The sequence below is a fragment of the Vigna umbellata genome, chromosome 9 (genome assembly GCF_029865625.1).
Source record: "Vigna umbellata cultivar VRB3 chromosome 9, Vumbellata_1.0, whole genome shotgun sequence".
Lineage (NCBI taxonomy): Eukaryota > Viridiplantae > Streptophyta > Magnoliopsida > Fabales > Fabaceae > Vigna > Vigna umbellata.
Window position 1 is genome coordinate 19,634,855 of NC_142173.1, and position 21,904 is coordinate 19,656,758.

Genomic DNA, 21,904 nt, shown 5'->3' on the forward strand with positions numbered 1-21,904 from the left:
AAAATTGAGACTAATGCAATTACATATGGCCTCACAATGACACGTGACACTATTAATTAGTGTCACGTTACACAATCTTGCCATGTGGCATAGTGTCAACTTGACATATGACAACTTCTTTTTTTAAATTTTTAAAAAAAAATTTAAAAAAAAAATCACAAACTGACACATGACACCCTATTTAATGGTGTTAGTACGAAACTGATAAAACCTAATTGCTTCAATTTTTCAAAAATAGGGACTTAATTGACAAAAAAAAAAGTGAAGGACCTATTTAAAAAAAGTCACCAGAAATATAGACCATATGTATGATTAAACCTTCATATTATGAAAATAATTTGATTGTAATATTAATATATAAAAAAATAATTTATGAAATAATTTTAAAAATTTGAATTAAAAAGAATAATTTTTCTTGAAATTAAATTAAAGTTAAAATAAATTTTAAATTAAAGTTAAAATAAATTTAAAATTAAAATTAAAATATTATAAAACTTTAATAAAAAATATTTTGTAATAAGTATATTAAAATAAATTATCAAAATTTAAATTAATTAATTTTATTTTAATTATTTATCTTTTAAAATAAACATATATAAATCTATCTATAAATAATAGAAATAGAACCAACACAAGAAAAACTTTTAGCACTTGATGTAATAGAGAACATATGGAAGGTCTTGAACTTGTAGATTGTGAAGAGGGTAACTAGTTCATGTACTCAACTTCTAAGGAGGACTTAGACTATATTCTATTTCTAGGATTTCCATGAAACTAAGGAAAATGTAGTACCTAATAACACTATGTCTAGTTTCAAGGCAGATAGTTTAGTCCGAGTCACTAAAACCCTTAATTTGGATGTCGATCGATGTTAGTTGGAAAGAAAAGACCATGCCCAAAATTAACCTTTATGTATTTGAGAATATGTTGAATGGCTTTATGATGATGTATAGTTGGACCTTGAACAAATTGGCTAAGTGAATAGAAAATTTGATGTCAAGTCTAGATTAGTAAGATAAAGAAGCTTTCTTATTAAATACCGGTAAGAGTATGTGTTGTGTGTAGGTTCGTTGACATAAAAAAGTGCCTTTATGTTGTTCATGAGAGGAGTTTGACATGGTTTGTTGTTAAGAATTTCACTCTCATTCAAGATATCCAACACATTTTCTTTGACACAATTTAATACCCTTTTTAGTCATAGCCACTTCAAAGCCCATAAAGTACTTCAGTCTCCCAAGGTCCTTAATTCTGAAAGTCTAGAGTAGCATACTCTTAGTTTTGGTAATGACACCCATAGAATCTCTAGTCAATATCACATCATCTATATACATGAGTAAAATACCAAATGTGCTAGGAAGACAAAGCCAAGGTTTATAAGAAAGCAAGACAACTTTGCAAACCACTGACGATTTGCTTGTTTGATCCCGTATAAAGATTTAGTTAGGTGAAAAACTTGCCCTTGCTTAGGAAGGTTCAGTGGAGGATTCATGTAGACTTCTACATCAAGTTCCCCATTAAAAATGCATTATCCATGTCAAGTTGATGTAAGTGCCAATTTTCTGAAACTACAAGAGTTAGGAGGATTCTCACAGTAGTTAGCTTGTTGGCTTAATGCGAATCAATACTATAGCATGCAAAATTGCATATCCCCAAGTAGCCATTGGAAGATTAGCTTTCATAAGTAATGGTCTTCTAACAAGTTCTAGAAGTTTTATTAATGATTGTGCAAGTCCATTTTAAGTATGAACATGTGCTACTTATTGCCCAACTTCAATTCCAATTGACGTACAATGAAAATTAATGCATATTGGGCGAAGTTAAATGAGCTTTTTACATTAATGAAGCTTCAAACTACTCAATTTAAAACTCAAAAGAGAGAATTTGGTGTTCTAGTACAACACTGGGTGTCATTGTAGTGTCGTTGGGTGCAAGTTGGATAAAAGGCACTAACTTAGCCAAAATTGAACAATACTTAGTACCACTGAACACAACCAAGATAGTGAACTCACTGACCCATTGGCGATCAGTGTCACTTTTGTATCACCAGGATCCTGTTTATAGACCGAAGTAATGTTGGGAAACTTGAGATTTTTGCTTCACTAAGCGTCGAAATGAGCTGAAATTTTTACAGCAGGTCCTAAATATATGAGTATTCTCTTTAACCAGTCAAATATTGAATTAGAGGTTTGTAGTTTGAGAAATTTTTCTAGTAAGGTTTCCGTAGATTAGGTTGTTGACAACTTTGACCTTTGCTACTTGTTTGGTGCATACCTTTTTCTATACTTACTCAATTTGGTTGATTCCTTTTTGCATTATGTTCTAGATTCAATTATATTTAATTTCAATATAAGAAAATAATTTTATGAGTTTTGTACAAGCTGCAATTTATTTCTAAAATTGCAAAGTGTTTGTACCAATGTTGTCATTTTGTATCTTCAAATACTTGTGTGAGGATTTGTATATTAATTTAGGATTCATTGAAAGAGTATGAACCATTTAGGTGATGTATAAAAGTTGGATTCAATGTTTGATGAAGAGTGAAACTTTGAGCACCAACATGTGTGGTTTTATTAAATAATATGTAGAATACAATGTTTATAATAAAATCGTTAACGAGACACATGCTAGAAGTGTGAGAGAATATTAAATCCTTGTATGATTTTAAGTCTAGCAATACTAAATTGCATTTGTTGAATTTCTTGTAGAATTTAAGGTACATAAAGAGTTCTTCCATGTCAAATAACTTGAATGACATTTATTAATTGGTCTTAGATCAACTGTAAAAAATGGGTGTAAATTTTGAAGATGAATTTTTGGAACTATGGCTAATTTCACTAGAGTCTTGGAAGATATTTCAAGTTTCAATTACAAACTCAATCCTTAATGGCATTGCTTCTTTCTAAATAACAAAGAGTGATACTCTTAAAGAATATACGAGAAGGAAGACACATGGTTCTCCATCTTAATTTTAGGTATTTGTCACAAAAAAAAGAAGGAAGAGATGTTAGAGAAAAGAACTCAAAAGTGGTTGAGAAAAGAATAAGAGTAAGTCCAAGTCAAAATACAAAGTGTCATTATTGTTGCAACCAATATATTGTTTTAAGCGGAAAAAAAGGAACAAAGGCAAGAGCAAGCAAAAAGAGAATGATCATGATGATAATTATAATACCACTACTACTACTTATGGTGATCTTGTTCTTCTTTGTTATTATGAATATGATAGTCTTGTATCAAATAAAAGCATGTGGATAATATTGGTGATATAATGCATGTTACACTATGAAGAAGTTTTTCACATCTTACACTTATGGTGATTATATGGTAATGATAATGTGTTAAAGGTTGTTGATATTAATGATGTTTACTGACATAAAAAAGTGTAATTACATTTATATTTTTACTATTATTAATGAAGAAAATCTATTTTAACATTATTGTTAGAATCGGAGCAAAATAAGTAAGTTAACCTAAAGACTCAGTCAATATACTAATTTTTGTACTTATAAACCTATAATTATACAAGATAATACTATATATTCGGTCATACATCTTATCCGAATTAATCTGTTTCAATCTGTGACCAAATATAAAATTTTATACTAAAATAGATTCAGACGAGATCCGTATTATTATTTTAATTATCTATCTAAAGTAAACTTGAAAGAAAATTACCTAATTTAAAAACCAAATATACATAGATTTATGTAGAAATAAAATGAATATTTGTTCTAGCTATACCATATATGTGTGCATTGGTTGAAGAAGAGAAGAGATGAGATGAGGAAATTCTAGATGAATTTATTTTGAATAGTTATAGTGTGGAATTTGTGAAGGGTGAATGAAGTTGAAGTGTTGCCATTATGGTTGTGACGCATGTCCCAACCCCAACCTGCCACTCTATAAAACCTTTTCCTCCCAACCGACACCCCTTCACACAACTCTTTTCAGTTTCACAAAAACTATACATATCACTATCTTCTCTTCTTCACCTATCTATCTATCTATCTATGCCTCCAAACTCTTTCTCTCTCTCCAAAATCTCTTCCTCCACCATGCAACCTCTCACCAACTTTTTCCAAGATTACACCTTCCTCCTTTTCACCTCCTTCTTCTTCTTCCTCCTCCTCCTCCCCTTCCTCCAATGGTGGCACCACCATAACCACAAAAAACTCCCCCCTGGCTCCATGGGTTGGCCCTACCTCGGAGAAACCCTCAAACTCTACACTCAAAACCCAAATTCCTTCTTCTCTAACCGCCAAAATAGGTACATCTATATACATATAAACATCTGTGTGTTAATGTTTTTGTAAATATACGAGAATGTTTGTGTGAGTTGGGCGGTGCATGTCAAAACATGTATGTCCTTATGTCTTTAACAACATATACTATTTATAGAACGTGTGAAAGTGCATTTATGATGATTTTGTGTGGTGAAGGTATGGCGATATATTCAAGACAAACATATTAGGATGTCCATGTGTGATGATATCGAGCCCTGAGGCAGCTAGGACAGTCCTTGTGACTCAGGCACATCTCTTCAAACCAACATACCCTCCCAGCAAAGAGAAGCTCATAGGACCAGAGGCTGTCTTCTTTCAGCAAGGTGCCTATCATTCCATGCTCAAGAAGCTCGTTCAGGCCTCCTTTCTGCCCTCCACAATCAAACACTCTGTCTCTCATGTTGAACAAATTGTTATCAAAATGGTTCCTTCTTGGACTAACAAAACCATCAACACCTTGCAAGAGATGAAAAAGGTATCTATTCTATTCTTCATATTAATGAATATTCATTTTATTAATCTAATTTTATAAAATTTTACTTATTTAATTAATTTTCTGGAATTAAATTAGATTTAAATTTACTATTTTTATAATACACGAACTGACAACAACATCTCCTATCGATATTTTCGTTAAGATGACTAGGATTATTTATTTTCTTTAAAATTGGTGACATTTTCAATTAATACAAATATAGGTTTCTCTAACTCTAGTATTGACACCAACATTGTTTATGGTTACACAAATAATAATAATAACAATTATTATTATTATTATTTATGTAAATCAATAATAGTAGTTAATACAAATAGATAGTTAAAAATATCTTTAGTTGGTTAACCACTTTTTTGTCTTTCTTTAACAATATAAGTGGTTCTGCATACATTTTACATTTTTTTTTTTGTCAAAATAAGTGGTCCTGCATACTTTTAATTATACAGGAGTATATTTGAGAGAAAAAAAAAGAAGACTTTTTGTTTTGAGGACACAAACATTATCATTTCTGAAGAGCAGGGAATCATGATAAACATTTTCTTCGTTTGATTTTGGTCGGATGGGAAAAAATAAGGAAAAAAAATGCGATAAAAAAAATATTTGAAAAAGAATTACTTACTTGATCACGTGGACCAAGAATCTAAATTATTATTATTATTTTTTTTTTGAATTAGTATGCTTTTGAAGTAGCAGCAATCTCAGCCTTCGGTGAGATAAAGGAGTTGGAAATGGAAGAAATCAGAGAGTTATATCGTTGCTTGGAGAAAGGCTACAATTCTTATCCATTACATCTTCCTGGAACTTCCTATTGGAAAGCAATGAAGGTATCAAAGTCAATTATAATAATAATAATAATCATTATAATAATAATAATAATCATTATTATAATAATAATAATCATTATTGTAATAATAATAATAATTATTATTATTATTATTTAAGATTGTTAGATATATAGTACGAATAATTTTGATACGAATTGATTACGAGAGATATTTTCCGTACGAATCATTATGAGACAACGTGGGAGTATTTTATGTAGTTAAGGAATAAGTTAAAAGTGGGACAAAACAAAACCCACCATCTTCATCTTCATCATTAAAACCTTTAGTAAAACATTTCTATTATCTTAAAGTTCCATCTTTTATACGTAATTACCATGATGTTTGTTCATAATATTGAAAAGAGAAAATCTATGTGTGTGTGTTTGAAGGCAAGGAAGCATTTGAATGAGAGCATAAGAAGAATAATCGAGAGAAGAAAAGTGGAGAGTTCAAAGTATGGAGGAGGACTATTGGGAGTTCTATTGCAAGCAAGATCTTCACCATCGAGATCAAGATCAACATCTTCGAGATCTTCATCATGTGGTGAGGAGAAGAAGGTGTTCATGGAACTGAGTGATTCTCAAGTAGCAGATAATCTGATTGGTGTGCTATTTGCTGCACATGACACCACAGCAAGTGCCCTAACATGGGTCCTCAAGTACCTTCATGACAACTCCAATCTGTTGGAAGCTGTGACGGTCACATTACTATTCTATTCTTTTTTCTTTTATAATTTTTTTCAATCTCACACATGTCATACACTTGTAATATCTCAATATATATATATATATATATATATATATATATATATATATATATATATATATATTAAACTATTTCATTTTTAAACTAAATTATAAAGAATTTAACTTTTTTATTTTATAAATGTCGTCTAAAATTATTGTTTTTAATAATTACGTGATAATTCCATTATTTACTCTAATATATATAATCTTCGCATACTTCTTATTAAAAAAAAAATTACATAACTTTTATAACGAAACACAATTTTTTTTTATTTATTAGCTGTATAATTGTGTACGAAAAGAATATTTTCAGTCAACCCTTTTGTTGAATCTTCTATAGTATTTTAATTTCCATAACCTTTGAGTGTAAATTGCGAAAATTTAGATTAAATAAGTTTTTGATACATTAAAAATTAATCGGTGTTAAAATTGATGTCTTTAGAACATGTGTGTTTTGGTATTTCGTACATGATGAATGCAAACAGACAAAACTATCACGATAACATAGTTATTTTTTAAAGTAACAAAAAATGATTTTTCAAGTGTTAATATATAATCAATCACTTTTATTTTCATTCAGATAAGCTTACTTAAAAAACCAATTTTCAGATAATTATTTTCATTTGGGTACACTAAAAACTGTCTTTTTTTCAGAAATTACAGAAATAAAATATGTTTGTCAAGGAAAAAGTAAATATTTTAAAAGTTTAAAGGTAATTTGAGAGAAAAAACTGCTAAATATAATATTATAAGAACCAATAAATTTATTTTAATAATTACTTATGACCGAAAGAAGATTCTTTGCATTATTAATATTTTTGGATACACAATTTACTGATTAGAGTGGCTGATTTCCATTATTTTCTCTGTAAATTTTAACTTTGCAGAGAGAACAAGAAGGAATAAGAAGCAAACTAGCTATGGAAAATCGTGGACTTTCGTGGGATGATACCAGGCAAATGCCATTCACAAATCGGGTATCTATGATTGTTTCTTTTTTTTTATTAATCAGTAATATAATTTTCCTTTCTTTTCTGGAAAAAAAATGAGTTGGTTTGGTCAGCATCAAATTATTTTTTAAATGAAAAAAAAATGTCATCGATTTTGTCCACTTAAAATCACTTGGAAGACATTAATTGACATTGACAAAGTTGATGTTACTGTTTTCTTTATAATTTTTTTTATAAGTAATTTAATGTTACCATAAGTAGAAAATATTAGATATGACATTGATTCCATTTTTTCACTTCAATAATTTTTTAAAAGGTCTTTTTCCTTTATACTTCTATACATACTTATAACTAGTATTTTCATTTAAAAGTGTAACACTCTATATATTTGCTATAAATGAAAGAAAAACAATGTATAGTGGATATATTTTGAATAATTACATTTAATTAACACAAGTAGAAGTATTTTTTTTTGTGGTAAAATGGGAAAATTTAAATCTGAGTCATGCATGATTAATTTTGTAATTAAAACATCATAAAGGGTGTTAAATAGTTATAAGATGCATTGAAGCAAGTGAAAAATTCAGGTAATTCAAGAAACATTGAGAAGTGCAAGCATTTTGTCATTCACATTCAGAGAAGCAGTGACAGATGTGGAGTTGGAAGGTTACACAATTCCGAAAGGTTGGAAGGTCCTTCCACTCTTCAGAAGCATTCATCATTCTGCTCACTTCTTCCCTCACCCAGAGAAGTTCGACCCTTCAAGATTCGAGGTAATATATATGCACAAAATTTCTTATTATTTGTAAACATGTTTGTTGTTGTTTGATTTTAAGAATAATATTAGTGTTCTGTCTTTTTTAAGAAGATGCATCGAAGAAGTAGAACAAAATATCTATATATGTAAGAATACGTTGAGAATTCAATAGTTCAAATCTGATGGATAGAAATATGATATAGTAAAATATTATATAAAAGTGAAAAATTCATTAATAAATTATTTTAAGGCTTTCTGATTTTTGATAGAAAGTAAAGACTTTTTTGTTTTTGATAAAAAGTAGTGTCAATTTCTTCTGTAATTAGACTCAAGTCTTATTGGTATTATGTAGGGATGTCGATGATATTCTTGTGGATAACAGATATTAAAGACTCAAGTCTTATTGGTATTATGTAGGGATATCAATGATATTTTTGTGGATAACGGATATTTTAATATCTATTTATATACAGATCACATGTGGATATATATATATATATATATATATATATATATATATATATATATATATATATATATATATATATATATATATATATATATATATATATATATATATATATATATATATATACTAGTCGTATACTAGTCGTAAGATCTCGTAAGATTTAATTTAAATTAACATTAATTTATATTTTATTAAGTTAGATTTAATTTAAATTAACATTAATTTATATTTTATTAAGTTAGATTTAATTTAAATTAACATTAATTTATATTTTATTAAGTTAGATTTAATTTAAATTAACATTAATTTATATTTTATTAAGTTAGATTTAATTTAAATTAACATTAATTTATATTTTATTAAGTTAGATTTAATTTAAATTAACATTAATTTATATTTTATTAAGTTAGATTTAATTTAAATTAACATTAATTTATATTTTATTAAGTTAGATTTAATTTAAATTAACATTAATTTATATTTTATTAAGTTAGATTTAATTTAAATTAACATTAATTTATATTTTATTAAGTTAGATTTAATTTAAATTAACATTAATTTATATTTTATTAAGTTAGATTTAATTTAAATTAAATTTTAATTTATATTTAATTTGTATTATATTATATTTAATATATTTTTTGTAATTTTATTTTAATAATTTATAAAAATATATTTTTAAATATTTGTAGATATTTGTGAGTATCACGAATATCGGTAAATTTTAAAATATATACAGATATTTTTTAGCGGATAGCGGATATCCGTAGGAATAGTGGATCGAATGTGAATTTTATTTTCCGGATTGGATTGTTCTTCGTATTCGAATTGATCCGTTATCATATAATATAATATTATGTGTCTCTCCAGTAAACTTTATATTTTATCTTTATGTGAGAAACATAAGGTTATGAATGGTTAGATTATCCTGGTGTGAAGTCCCTTTCATTACCTATTTGAATCTTCCTCTCTTCTAAGGTGAATGATTCTGTGTTTTGACAATCTGGCGAGTATCAGAGGCACGTGATATCAGTTTGTAGGATAGCTCAACACAATAATTAATTTCATTGTTTGCTCAACACCAGACATCCATGCATGCATATGTATATATTCATAAATGGTACTAGGAGAGACAGATGTATGTATATATACATATATACATGGATGTATGTATATGTAGGTGAAAGATGATGAGGTGTTTGAGTTTATGCAGGTACCACCGAGACCAAACACATACATGCCTTTTGGAAATGGTGTCCATTCTTGTCCAGGCAGTGAGCTGGCCAAGCTAGAACTTCTTGTCCTTCTCCATCATCTCACACTTTCTTACAGGTTTCTCCCTCCTAACCATAAATATCATATGCACATTCATCATCATCATCTCATCAACCTTAAACATCTCAAATTTTAGGTTATCTCCTTCAAATATGTTTCCATATTTACATTTGTTGTTAACAACTCAAATTAAACCTAACTCAACTTTAAAGAGAATGTGTCTAACTTATTATTACAAAATTAGTTTTTAAAATCAGATTTTTATTCATTTATATATTTATGTGTTGTAAAAAAGTTTTATTTTTAATTAATGTAAAACGTCTAAGACATTTTTTTAATCGAGATATATATTTATCATGTGCCTAAATATTAATAAAATGATTTAATAAAAACTTCATAACAAAAGAAATAATAAACTTAACAAATAATTGTACTAAACTCACCTTATCACCCTATTTTCACGTTATTACACCATTTTAATACTATGTTAAAAAATAAATTTTAAAATTATGTTTAATTTTACAAAATTAATTTATAAAGCAAAATTCCTATTCACTTATATAAGACATGTTGGTTCAATGTTTCCTCCAATATATATTAAGGAATAAGGAATTTTTTATAAAGTGTTTAACTTTTTATTTAATTTAAAATCTAGACTCTTTAGAAGCAAGTTTTGAACGAACTTTTTGCTAAGCAAGTTCGTCAGCAATGATAGAGATCGACCATTACATGGAAGATTGATAGAGGAAGGTGGTCCTATAATTAATTATGTAGTGCTTCTGCATGTTCCTTAATATGTGGAAGTGGTCCTCTTAAAGAAAAAAGGGTTTCTTTTAGGATATCAATATTTTATATATTCTTAGGGATCTCATCAGTAGCCATGTATTTCATACGTATACGTGGCACACATGCATGGTATTCTTGCCAAACGTATTCGTAAGACTCTTGCACATGTAACTCAGAGTCATCTTCTAGATTCAGAATATTGAAGAAAGGTCTTCCTAAGTATAGCTACAAAAATTGCTATGCATTATACTTATTTTTCTATTACAAATTGTTTTATTTATGTATTGTGATCGCCTTTTATTTTTTAAATTAAGATAATCATCACATATTTATGAACAAATCTCGCATACATATAATACCCTCAAAAAATGTTGAGGGAATAATAAAGGACAAAAATTCATGTTTTCGGAGAGATGATAAAAGGTAATACTTTATTCAAAATAAGTTTAATATATATATATATATATATATATATATATATATATATATATATATATATTAATTATGTTCTTGAAGAAATAATCAATTATTTTTTATTTTTTTGAGATTTTTTTCAAATAAACAGTTATTTCTCTAAAAGGTAATCACAACCAAACATGAATCGTAAATTAACATCACATATATCATCATCATATTAAAATATCATCATCATATATATATATATATATATATATATATATATATATATATATATATATATGTATATCTAAAATGAAATTAATTTAGTCTTTCAAAATAGGTGATTTTTATGCTATTTAATATTATAAAAAAACTAGATTTTTTGAAATATTTTAAAGAATGAAAATAACTACTATAATATGAAAGGAATAAAAAAATTATTCAAAAAGGAAAAGCCCCTTTTTCATATCCACTTAATCAATGAACGTGACTTCACATTGATCTTTATTTATCTGGACCAATCAGGATTAATTGTCCTTTAGTTTCTGAAGCAAGCTTGGTCCAGAATTACTCGTGTATATATATATATATATATATATATATATATATATATATATATATATATATATATAGATATAGATATATACTAAAAACTTCACAGTCATAGCACACAGTGAATGATATATATATATATATTATGTGCATGAATGGAAATAAAATTAGTCCACGCAATTAGCTAGGGTTGATGAAATGAGAACAACACATGTGGAATATTATTGGTGGCAGGTCTGACAAACAAAGACAAAGTCCATAATGTTAGCATGCAGTCAAATTTCAATGGAACAAGTTTTACTTCACACCACACATGTCTCTGCACAATTACACACCACATCATATCTAATATTTCACCTACACATATCTTCTCCTCATCACCCTCTTTCATTCATTTGAATGTGACCCTCACCCACTTCACCATTTTGCTCTTTCCTTCCAAAAATTCTATATCTAAATACTAACCATTTAGAGAATGTTACACTCTGGACTATATATGCCTGCACATTAATTTTTCACATCATGCCTTTGTCAATTTCATGATTTCCATCATTTATGTTATTTGTTTCGGGTAGGGATTGAAATCCCTTACTCAAAACATTCAAAGTTATTCTGAAGACCGGATAAGCTTTCTAAGGATCCTCTGTTATCTAAGTTGCATTGTCGATTTATGTTATTTGTTTATGTTATTTGTTTCGGATCATTTATGTTATTTGTTTCGGGTAAGGATTGAAATTCCTCACTCAAAACATTCAAAATTATTCTGAAGACCGGATAAGCTTTCTAACGATCCTCTGTTATCCAAGTTGTGCGGTTTGTTTTCTCTTCTCCTTGTCTTGGCATGGGGTGGATACAACTTCTAACACTCAAATCAATGATTTACTCAACTTAAACAAAAAAGAGAGCAAACGATCAACGTAACTTGGATAATAAAGAATTATTAAGAAACTCATCCGGTCTTCAAATAACTTTTAAGTGTTTTGAGGAAGGGATCTCAGTCCTACCCAAACATTATAATTATTCAATATTTTGGTATTGGACAATGCAGATGTTAACACTCATATTATATCAGTATATGTTGAAGTTATAAAGATAGTTTTTTAATGGGAAAACTGTGAAGTTGTGAAAGAGATTTTGTTGTTATTTTGATGGTTGATATAGGTGGGAAGTTGTGGGGAAAGAGGATGGAATACAATACGGTCCATTTCCTGTGCCAAAACATGGATTACCAGTGAAGATAATCCCAAGGAGAAAGATATTTACGTGAAGTTGCAAACTTAGACTTATGGAGAATCATCAATTCACAACATGTTAAGAAAGTGGGGCCAAAGCAATTTGTCCCCAGTCAAAATAATGAATATTTATTTTTTATTTTATCTTTTTCCATCTTTCATTTTGTTGTAGAGATATAAAGATTCTTAATTGAATCTCGCATTAAAATTCACTGTGCATGATCAATTTGTTTGTGCGGAAAAAAGAATATGTACAAGTAAATGAACTGTTCAAAATTGGAAATATGTGAATGCTGATTATATATAATTGGATTCGTATTGTATATGTTTTTGTTTTTCGTATATTAATTTATATAATATATAAGTGATTGTAATTTTTCATTTTGTGTATTAATTTATAATATATAAGTGAGTGTAATTTTTTTGTATGGATTTATGCTATAGAGATTATTGGTGATGATATTTAGTATAATTGGGTGGTGTTTGAGCAAGAAGAAAAAGGGGTGCGTGGCGAAATTAGAATGTTGTAAAGGATTTGTTGCAAGTGGAAAAAGGGAGACAAAAATGAACCTAAGATGTTAAAATCTGAGTTGTCATTTCCATGGGGAGAGAAAAGAGAAAAGAGAAAGTTAAAGAAGAAACCAGCAATCCACAAAGACATCGTATGGACACAAATGATCTTACAATTGGTTTGTGAGATAAGATATGAAATGGTCTGTCTCATGTTAGCATTCATGATAAGTTATGAAAGATCCATGATTTTCAAACATCTTTGCATTTTCCTTTATTATGTGGATCTTCACACAACTTACTATCAAATCAAACTCTTCTTGCATTAAGCCTCCTATCATCATGCCAGGTTGTAATACATAAAACTACAATACACATAATTCATCAATTTGTCTTTTTTATAAACAAGAGAGATTCACTTGAGAAAAAAAAAGTAATAAATACAACTATTCATCAGAAATTTAATCAATAATATATATATATATATATATTAACTTTTTAATTATAGTATGTACAGTTAGAATTCAAGCTAAATTGAAAATTATATATTTAGTAAAAATAGTAAGATAAACCATATATAAGTAAAAAATTCATAAATTTATTATTTTAAAATTTTGAGTTGAAAATAATATTGTGGTCTCTTGTTTGGTTTATTACTCCGTGATATAAAATCTCTTCTCAAAAAATCCAACAATTATTTCACAAATTGAGAACAAATATTTATAATTGGCTTTCACATTCTAATACTTGAAGTTAATTCCTAGTTGAGAGACATAGTATTGTGAGTTCATTTGTTAAAAATTGTTGTTTGTTTGAATTAAATTTTGAAATTTATATAATTGGATTTAGTTTTAATTAAATTGTATGCTTAAATTAGTTCTATTAATATAGACTTGATTCATTTTATATTAACTATTTAGTTTTGTAAGATTCGGAAAAAATAAGTGTCTTAGAAATAAGATAGTCTTTTAATTTTGGTATTTTTGTTTGGAAATTAGTGTTATTGAGTGTACACCCTTGTTAGAACATAATTGTTATATTATTTTATTTATATTTTGGCTCAGAAAAAATAATAAACTTTTACCTTTAGTAATTAGGTGGAAGATATTAAAATAAGGAGGTGTAGAAAGGAAAAATATGTAAATTAAATAATCTTGAAATTTAATAAAAAGATATTATTATATAAATCCTTTTGAAGATTTAGTTATTGTTATTTTAAAAAGTAGTTGAAAGAAAATAGAAGATATAATCTTAAGATTAAAAGAGATATAAAATGATATTATTAGATATTGTTAGATATTCTAAAAGATATTTTTAAATATTATTATATAGTTAATTAAAAGATACATTGAGATATTATATATAATTAGATATTATGGTTAGATAATAATAATAATATATATTGTTGATAGATTTATCATAATTAATTAGAGTAAAAATATTAAAATATAATATATTATCTAAAGACTTATTCATAATTAAATCGACAAGTCTTTCAACACAAAAATTAGACGAGCCTATTAATACACATTAGACAAGTTTATTTATTAACTGATTAGATTAATCTTGTAATACAAATTAGACGAGTTTATTCATACATTGATTAGATAAATATAGTGATACACACTAGACGAGTTTAGCAATATACATTAGACAAATATGTCCATATATTGATTAGATAAGTATAAGAGAAACATTAGATGAGTTATTCCATAAATTAATTAGATGAGTCCAAGAATATACCATAAATGAGTTTGTTAAGACACATATTATATGAGTTTATTAATACACATTACACAACTCTATTAGTTCTCTGATTAGATGAGTCTTGCAATACACATTAGACAAATTTGTTTATATACTAGTCAGACAAGTTTTACAATACATATTAGACCAATTTATCAATACACAAATTAAATGAGTTTAACAATACACATTATATCAGTTTTTTCATACATTGATTTATATTTTTAGTTAATCTACTCTACATATTTTTGTATATCCTTTATATTTTTAGAGAATCTACTCTAATTTTGCACATGTTTTATCTTTTGTACTTTTGCAAAATCTATTATTTAGACATATTGATTTTCTAGACCTATAAATCATTTTTCAAGTTAATTGTATTAAAAACTTAATTATAAACTTAGAAATTTTTATTATCTCTTTTCTTAATCTATGAACCTCTTTTAGTTTTAAACACACGAGCAAACATCAACCCATGTGTAGGCATGGGTTTAAAACTAGTTACCAACTAAGAAAAACACAAAAAGGACAAAGGGAAAAATTGTATTAAAAAAATTAGAAGAGCAGGAGAATTTGTTAATATGAACAAGTATACTTACCCATCTCAAATCACTATCATATGTTTTTTATAGGTTTAATTAGTTATTTGGTTTGTTTTCGCTTAAAAATGTTAAGTTGGTTCTCCAGTTTCTTTTAGTACCAATTTGGTTCCGATTGTAAAATATTGACGCGGTCTTTTCTTTAAATTTGGTCTTAGTTTATGAAAAAATGATGCAATGAATGAAACTCTTAACATTATAATCTATATTGTTAGTATAATTAACATAATCCTAATGTCAATATTGATAAAAAAAATCCTTAATCTTTTTCAAGAAATTGAACAGAAAAGATCAAACTGCATCAACTTTTATAAATTAAAACCAAATTAAGACTTTAAAAAACTAGAAAATCAATTTGACATTTTTTTAATGAAAACAAAAACCAAATAACTAACTAAACCTTTTTATATTATATTAATTTTTTAACCAATACATATTAATTAACATAATGGACACATGATACCTTCATAAAATAGTGATATTTTACTTTATTTTAAATTTGATTAGAAATATTTGAAGACACTAATGAATAATGGAAAAAAGAATATTTAACACTAAAGGTTCCCCTAAAATGATTTATCTATAAATAAAAATTACAAAAAGTTTAACACTAATTAAAAATACAATTATAAATACTCTAAACATACATGTTTATCCTCAAAATAAAATTAAAGTTTATATGAAACATTATGCTAAGATTTTGTGTATTTATTACGACACAGCTAATAATTTTATGAAACACTTATACTTTAGTAAACTAACTTCGTAATTTTGAAGCTAAATTTTCAACATCCAACTAATATTAATGTAACTGTTCAGTTTTGCTAAAGTTAGTCATAATTGATGAAGGAAATATACATGTATGCTAGTTCTTCAAATAAACAACCCCTCAATAAAAATAAAAAGGTGTTGGATGTAAGAGAGAAAGATGTTCAGAAAAACTATGCCAAGGTTCACTAAAGATGTAACAGGCAGCACAAGTGAGAGAAATCAGAAGCCATAGAAACATGCTAGACTTTGGGGTTTCCCGTACCAGGTTGTAAGAGGATGATGGATGATGTGATGAGTCATTTATTCATTATTCAGTTTAATTGAACCTGAAATTTTGGACATCACCTTCAATTCAATTTTGTCTTCTAGAAAACATAGCAACAAAATCAATCTCGAAAAAATTTCACCATCCTTGCTGAGTCAACACAAATAACATCCGAATAAGGATTACAAGAACAAGTTTGTATAAGTGTTGCTCAGCATCCTTGCCGAGACAGAAACAAGGGAATTCTGAATTACGAAGTTGTTCGGATGTTTGGATGATTGACTAACTCCATCTTCTCCTGTCCTCTTCTTCATCCACTGGAATATACCATTCTGGTCTCCGCTTGGTGTTGCTCAGCCTGTAATTGAGAAGGAGTTCCTCATCTTGAAGAGGCCTAGTAGCAACCAGAACAAGAGTTTTCAGTAATGGAACATGTGATCCACTAATTTTTGACCCTCCCTTGAACCAAAAGCTGCCAAATCTCCTCATATTTACCTCTGCATTTCCAAACAACAAATTTGGAACGTAGACTCTCATGTCGCTTTCAGTCAATGGAAAGTCATAGGGGCAAATCATGACATTTGGTTGCACCCCTTTTGGAGGGTGATTGGCAAAATGAGCTAAGGCTAATGGGTTTCTACGCTCAATCACTTCAGCGTTATCTCCTTTGTAGCCTTCCAAAGGCTTACTAAGTAGTTTCCAAAACCTTTCTGAACCTCTCTCAGGCTCAGCTCCTTTCACATCAGGTTTGATTTCTCCAGATTTCCAACCATTCCATAGTTCTCGGTTGTCACCTCCACAACCCCAAGGTTGACCATTGATGACATTCCCATCATATCTTGTAATCAAATAAGGGTTCAGTGCATCAACCTTCGGGTACCCTGGAATATAACGGTAATAAGCTGGAGAGTAGACTATGCCCGGATAAAAGGCCACCACAGCACCAACATCTACTGTGCCATCTAAGAAAAGACCTTGGCCAGCATCCTTGTGAGGTATCTGAGAAGGTTTGACATTAACAGTGTAGCCAAGTTGATTTTTTAAATTTTGAGAAACTTCAGCTCGGCTTAATGGTATTGTCTTGGGGGCAGCTGCTCCAAAAGCAAGTGGCTACAGTGAACAAGTAAAAAGGAGAAAATATCCCAATAATATACGAAAGTATAAATGAATAACTAAAGGTAAATTATCACTAAAATAGGATATTTTTTGTACCCTTTTTTGTCTGAAGGAAGACAAACAGCATAAAACGGTTATGCAACAATTTAGAGGTCAGTGTTGAAACTTTAAATTACTTTACATGTCAGGTTCATGAACAAAAAATATGAGCATTTCTCATACAGATCAATGATATCTACATTTACATACATTTAATTATTAGGTAGAAACAAATCTCAGCTGCACACATCCATGGCTTCGTATTCATAGAGCCTACAAGAAACTGTGACCCACAAAAAAGAGAGTAAACGAGTATGCTCTGTCATGCTATGATGGATCTTAAAACACAAATCACATCAAGGATGCGGACATTCTGATCAGTAAAACATGGAAATATGATGACACTTTAGTGCTGAAGTGTTAATTTCTTTTCCTAATGCTCACCAAGATTGCATAAGTATGCAGAAAGGAAAGGAGGTGCGGGTCAAACTCACCGAGTTTATTCTGGGCTGGATTACTCCTACCCACAGCAAAACTAAGGCCACTTCGGTGAAGCACCGTGCTTTCTGGTTCATGTTCATTTACCATCTTTTCTTTTGGAAGTAGAATTTCATCCATGAAGGTGCAAAATGTTTTAATTTGTGAGTGAACATTTTCTTGTACTTGCATTTGTTGATCAGTAAACGAGGCTTTACCAGCCATTTCAATAATCTCTTCCGCACGTGCTTCATCAGCATTCTTTCCTAGACGATTATAGCTGGATATTTAAGTCTTTGCATGAGCAAAATATGCCGATATGTTAAGAAGAAGTATCACATACACAACGACTCATCTGGCATAAATCAAAGATCTAAATATCTTGAAGTCTCAAGGAATTGTACACTGACCTTAAATAAAGGAACAACCGGTTAATGTCAGCTTCAAATTGTAGTTGTCTAGGATCCCTAGAAAAAGCAGGGCGCTTTACCAGGCTTCTCACACCCTGAAAACAAATTCAGTCCGAGATTGGTTATTCATTATTGTCATAAGTTTCATATGATTGATGACCCACAATAGGTAACAGCTAGCTACAGCTTTGAATAGCCCAAAACTCTGAAGAATTGTAAAACACTAATCTCTGAAAGAATTAGGATATCATACTTCCATCAATCATGGAGCTCCTCCTTTTGATCATTGGTTTAATCAGAATCCATATAATGTTGACATAAAAGTTATAGTAATTTAGTAAACAAATATGAAACAACACAAAATAGGAGGAAAACTACAGAAGATGAATAATATAAAGAGTTGAACTTTCCTTCTACAGTTCTACTTCATTCTTTCTAGGGTTATGGAAAAACTCGTCATGAGCATGGGTGTATTCTTGTGTAATGGATCATTATCTACTGGCTAGAAAGCAAAGAATATTATGCTCTAAATGAGTTAGACAGTATTGTTCTTCATCGGGTCAATTGAGAGACAAAGCCATATTATTTATTTTTGTGTCTTTTCTCCATTTCTTGTTTTGTTCCATAAATAAACATTAATTTGCACATATTCTGCAATAATCTAAGTAAATAGTAAGAGAAACAGTTTCCTTCTAAAAGAAAGTAAATCAATCTGATACACCAAAATTATTGCGTTACAAATATAATAATATACCTCTTGAAATTTCTGGAACAAAAGAGCCATCTTTGACTCGATGAAAGAGACAGAACTACTCAGAACAAAATGTGCTTTCAATGCAACATGGAGTTTTCTAGGCTGGAAAGGTTCTGCCAAAGATAAAAAAAATGATCAACACAGGTAATGAACTTGTAACGCCAGAAGCAAATTGAATAAGCTATACAAATCACATAGTTATGAGGACAATAATAACAAAAACGAGATTGAAAAGTTTTTTTTTTTTTTCAACAAATATTAGTTGTTAATGTTTTGTTAATGAAGGACCACAACCTATCTCCCCTTTCCTTCTAACTTTACCATTACACCACCTTATAAACTTATCCATTCATCATTTCAAATTGGATAATAATATAACATTAAATTAGAGAGAAGTTTATTTTCACTTCATCTTTTTATTTTCTTCCATAAACATTTATGAAGACCCTTAATCTTACTCTTAGAAACTCCACAAACTTCTCCACCAGCAGTAGAAGAAAATAAGAAAATAAAAATGAATCGAGCTTGTCCCCTAAACTAAAATCAAGTTATGCCCTTGACTTTAACTTCTCTAAAAACTCTGATGCACAAACTGACTTAACCTAACAAAGAGAGTTCAATTTATTTCACATTATTTTTCGTTTCCTACAATAGTTTATGGAGAAATTTATGTGAAGAAGGCCCTAACCTATGAACATTACATTATTTCACGCATCCATTCGAAATTTCCAAAAACAAAATCAAACCCTTTTCTAGCCATTCATACGAGATCATATGCACAGTATACATTATTTCCACCATGAAAACACGATTTTTGAATTATCTGTCACTAAATTATTGGCTTTCGTCGCTAATTCATGTATGCATTTCAATATTAACACTGTTGGTAATCATATTAATGGTGCCACATAAAAGTGAGTTCTGATTAGAAGAAGCGAAAATCGAACCTTGGAACTGTAGTTCTCGGAGAGACGCCGCAACTGGAACTTGAAATTGAAGCCAACAAAGAAGCCAGATCATGGAGGGAGAAATAATACTGCTTTATTTAGTTGGGCTTCGTGCTTGGGCTCATGTTTCCACCCATTATTACTTCCTGCACCTAATTGTTTTAAAATACCCATTTTATCCTTTATGCTTTATTTCAATGGTGTCTCTTTCTTCTTCAGTTTTTTTTATTATTAATTTCCTTTCTAGAGGTCCAAAAAAATCTACAAATATTTACTACTACCAAAGTGAATGGGCACTTAATCATTAAATATTTTGTAAGTCTTTAATAATTAATGTTTCTAATGTAATAAATTAAAAAGATAATCATATCTATGTTAAATTATTTTATTATAAATAATAATTAGAATTTAATATAAATATTAATGATCTAAGTTATAATATAATTATATATTTGCATTTTACATATAATAAAATAAAATAAAAAATTAATCTTTTTTATTTCAATTAAAAAAAACAACCAATGTACTAATCGAGACAAATAAACTCAAAATGCCAACTCATGATACTAAATTAGTGGTATGCTAAACCTAATCTATCTATTATCCCAATATTGCTGATAAATATTTGAATGCCAACTTGCTTAAAATGTCAATATTAACAATGAGGCATAACATAGTATTTTTATATAGAATAATTTACGTTGGTCAATCCATCAAACTTGATCACGTGGTGTTATTGTGAAGTCTCATTAGAACAATCCTTTAAGTGGAATGGAACTATTCTAAAGATTCTACAATTTGTAAATTTGCACGAAACCAAATCATGCAAAGGATTAGATATGATATTCTATAGTGTGATATTTAGAGAACATATGTCATTTTGGTTTTATTTTCTTATTTCTGTCTTTGTCTCATTGTATTTAAGTTCAACGGATGTAATATTCTTCTATTGATTGCTTTGAGAGTTTGAAACTAAGAAATTTCGGTAATAATTTAATTTCATATGTTCAACTCTGATTATAAATTAGAAATTTAAAGAAACATTAGATCCTAATTGTTCAATTTGTTAGATATTTGGATGTCTTAACGTGACCAAAAGTTTTTAGTTTTAGTTTAATAATTATAACCATGAGATAGAAATAGACAAATTTTGATTTAGTATGACATTATAGTATGTTGTTTATTCAAGTAATGTATTTGTGAAATGTCATTTAATGTTAATTATTTAGAATCTATTAAATTTATATTGTTTTATTATATTTATGGCATATACTAAGTTAAGTTTCCATGTGAAAACTGATGTAGACAACACGACATGACAACTATTTGTTTATATTAAATAATATTTTCAATGACATTTTTTTATGTTATTCATTAAACATTTGTTGGAATATTTAATCAAAATTACAGGAATGTATTTATTCATAGGAAAAAAAAGGGATGAAATATCAAGATATACAACAAAAAACATTACCCTCACAAATGGCCTTGGAGAAGAGTCAAA

The 21,904-nt window shown here is 28.5% G+C and overlaps 2 protein-coding genes across 4 annotated transcripts; one reads left to right on the forward strand and one right to left on the reverse strand.

The window, feature by feature from the left end:
- The first annotated feature begins 3,845 nt into the window (after nt 1-3,845).
- On the forward strand, nt 3,846-13,091 carry LOC148192840 (abscisic acid 8'-hydroxylase 2-like). The gene is made up of 8 exons (XM_088098159.1): nt 3,846-4,264; nt 4,437-4,755; nt 5,451-5,600; nt 5,990-6,298; nt 7,234-7,323; nt 7,884-8,069; nt 9,736-9,854; nt 12,696-13,091. Exons 1-8 carry the CDS (start codon nt 3,861-3,863, stop codon nt 12,799-12,801), a joined length of 1,683 nt encoding a protein of 560 aa, XP_087954285.1. The 5' UTR covers nt 3,846-3,860; the 3' UTR covers nt 12,802-13,091.
- A 3,349-nt stretch (nt 13,092-16,440) lies between these two features.
- On the reverse strand, nt 16,441-20,467 carry LOC148192841 (uncharacterized). 3 transcript variants are annotated; one of them, XM_088098136.1, is made up of 5 exons: nt 20,401-20,467; nt 19,454-19,566; nt 18,700-18,794; nt 18,307-18,569; nt 16,441-17,748 (listed from the first exon to the last, which is right to left on the reverse strand). In XM_088098136.1, the coding sequence occupies exons 2-5, from the start codon at nt 19,481-19,483 to the stop codon at nt 16,940-16,942; spliced, it is 1,197 nt and encodes a 398-aa protein (XP_087954262.1). In that variant the 5' UTR covers nt 19,484-19,566; nt 20,401-20,467; the 3' UTR covers nt 16,441-16,939. The 3 variants fall into 3 exon arrangements, with proteins under 3 accessions (XP_087954262.1, XP_087954263.1, XP_087954264.1); XM_088098137.1 differs by lacking the exon at nt 20,401-20,467 and having other exon boundaries at nt 18,307-18,555; nt 19,454-19,497; XM_088098138.1 differs by lacking the exon at nt 20,401-20,467 and having other exon boundaries at nt 18,307-18,583; nt 19,454-19,469.
- Between the last annotated feature and the right edge of the window lie 1,437 nt (nt 20,468-21,904).